Source organism: Triticum urartu, chromosome 7A, assembly GCF_056163025.1.
Source record: "Triticum urartu cultivar PI428250 chromosome 7A, HENAU_Tu73, whole genome shotgun sequence".
Taxonomy (NCBI): domain Eukaryota; kingdom Viridiplantae; phylum Streptophyta; class Magnoliopsida; order Poales; family Poaceae; genus Triticum; species Triticum urartu.
Genome location: NC_141879.1, coordinates 721693922 through 721695724, shown reverse-complemented (window position 1 = coordinate 721695724; position 1803 = coordinate 721693922). Strand labels below are relative to the sequence as shown.

Sequence of the window (1803 nt, the reverse complement as noted above, 5' to 3'; positions counted from 1 at the left end):
GAGGAACGCGGGTAGATGAGAATTTGACGGTGGTCGTTTTATCCCTGGCATCTGCCTCATCCATTGTGGTTGCGTGGAAGTGAGCGGGATAAGCTGGTCCGCGACTTTTTTTAGGTGGCTAGAAGTTTTTTTCTTTGAGAAAACGCAACCCGCACATGTACACACACAATCACCCCTACGAACAGAAGCACGGTTTTTGTTTTTTTGAGGTGACTAGCACTTTTTTTTTAGTCAAGGTGACTAGCACTTGGCTCCTCATTTTGTCTCATGGGCCGGTCAGAAATCGGGCCGTGAGTACCCAAAGGCTAAAAATTGATCATTTAGTTGCTAATAAATGTTTTCCATCTTTGATCATCCATTATTTCCCATTCCTGAGAAGATGGTCATTTCTTTCCAAATACATTGTTTGCATTTATGCTATACCTGGGTATGCAAAGGCCACGTTGATCATATGTGTAGTGTAGTGTATATATCTCCCTCTATATAAACAGCAGCAGGAAACAGAATCGCACCAACACATTGCATTGCCGGCCCGTAAAGAACAAGCGAAAGAAGAAGACACCAGCGGTCATGGCAGCTATGAAGAGGACCAACACGAGGATCATCTGCTTGGCCGCCCTCGCCGTCATGGCCACCCTCCTCATCTCCTCTGCCGAACAACGTTAGTCAAAGTCCTCATTTTCTATCGTTATTTAATATCGCAATTGCACTACACATCGTAGGCAGAGAATTTCGTATCTTCTTGGTTTTTGCGCCAACCTGAAAGCTAACGTTGAAGCAATTTTTCGTACGTGCAGAGACATGCAGCCCGTACCCAAACTGCTTCAGCGACGAGGGAGGATTGGCGTGCTCCCGCCTGTGCGCGGTGCTGATCGGGCCTTCCGGCAAGGCCACCTGCCAAGGACACAAGAATGTGCCTGCCGACAACAAGTGCTGCTGCGCGCCGCCTGCCGGCGGCAGGAAGGAGCGGCTGCGGACGAGCGCACCTCTTCGGACCTCGGATGTTGCGCCTGCTGGTGCCACAAACGAAGCTGCTTCATGATGATACTAGATCTACTAGTACTAGTATTTTTGTTTCTTTTGAACTACTACCCGTTTTGGTACACCCAAAAAAAAAACATTTTGGTGGTGACAGTGTCTCTAGCGAGAGAGAATCATATGAGAAGATGTGTGGTCTGCTGCTTAAACTATTGTGGTCATGTTTTGTTTGAACGAGTGGTCTAGAAACTATGAAAATTTAAAATTTTCTTTCATGTTTTGCGCTGGTGTACCTGAACATATCTTTCATAAAACTATGAATTTTTGGAATATCGCATCTTTCATGGAAATGTTCTAAAGGTTCCTCATGGGTACTAGATACCACGTGAGAGTGGATTTTCTACTCTCGGGTGTACTACACCCAGGTGAACAAAAAAAATAATGAAAAAACAATATCAAATGTGATCCAAAAATTCTGAAATTATGAGACATCAAACATGATCAAATGTTTTACGTTCTTGCAAAATTTCATCCACAAATAACATTCGGGGGGCTCTCACCAAAAAAATCATTTACTGAAAAAGTGCACAAAATATTGACCAGTGGTTTTTTTTCTTTTGTTGAGGGCTCGTCGAAACTCCACCTATGTTGTCTCAACATAGCCGGTCCCAAGCCCGGGTAAAGGAGGATGGTTGTGATAGGCTTGGCGAGCCGACGTAAAAACTCAGCCACTCTTATGGAGATGAAACCCAAAAGATTTTCGTTGGGGCGTAACCCTCTCAACGACGCGCCACATCGGAACCCGGGTGTGGTGGAAAATGGGCA

At 45.1% G+C, this 1803-nt stretch overlaps 1 protein-coding gene across 1 annotated transcript; it reads left to right on the top strand.

The window, feature by feature from the left end:
- Nucleotides 1-536: 536 nt before the first annotated feature.
- LOC147962222 (uncharacterized) lies at nucleotides 537-1265 on the top strand. The gene is made up of 2 exons (XM_087537582.1): nucleotides 537-661; nucleotides 798-1265. The coding sequence occupies exons 1-2, from the start codon at nucleotides 571-573 to the stop codon at nucleotides 1040-1042; spliced, it is 336 nt and encodes a 111-aa protein (XP_087393708.1). The 5' UTR covers nucleotides 537-570; the 3' UTR covers nucleotides 1043-1265.
- The last annotated feature ends 538 nt before the right edge of the window (nucleotides 1266-1803 follow it).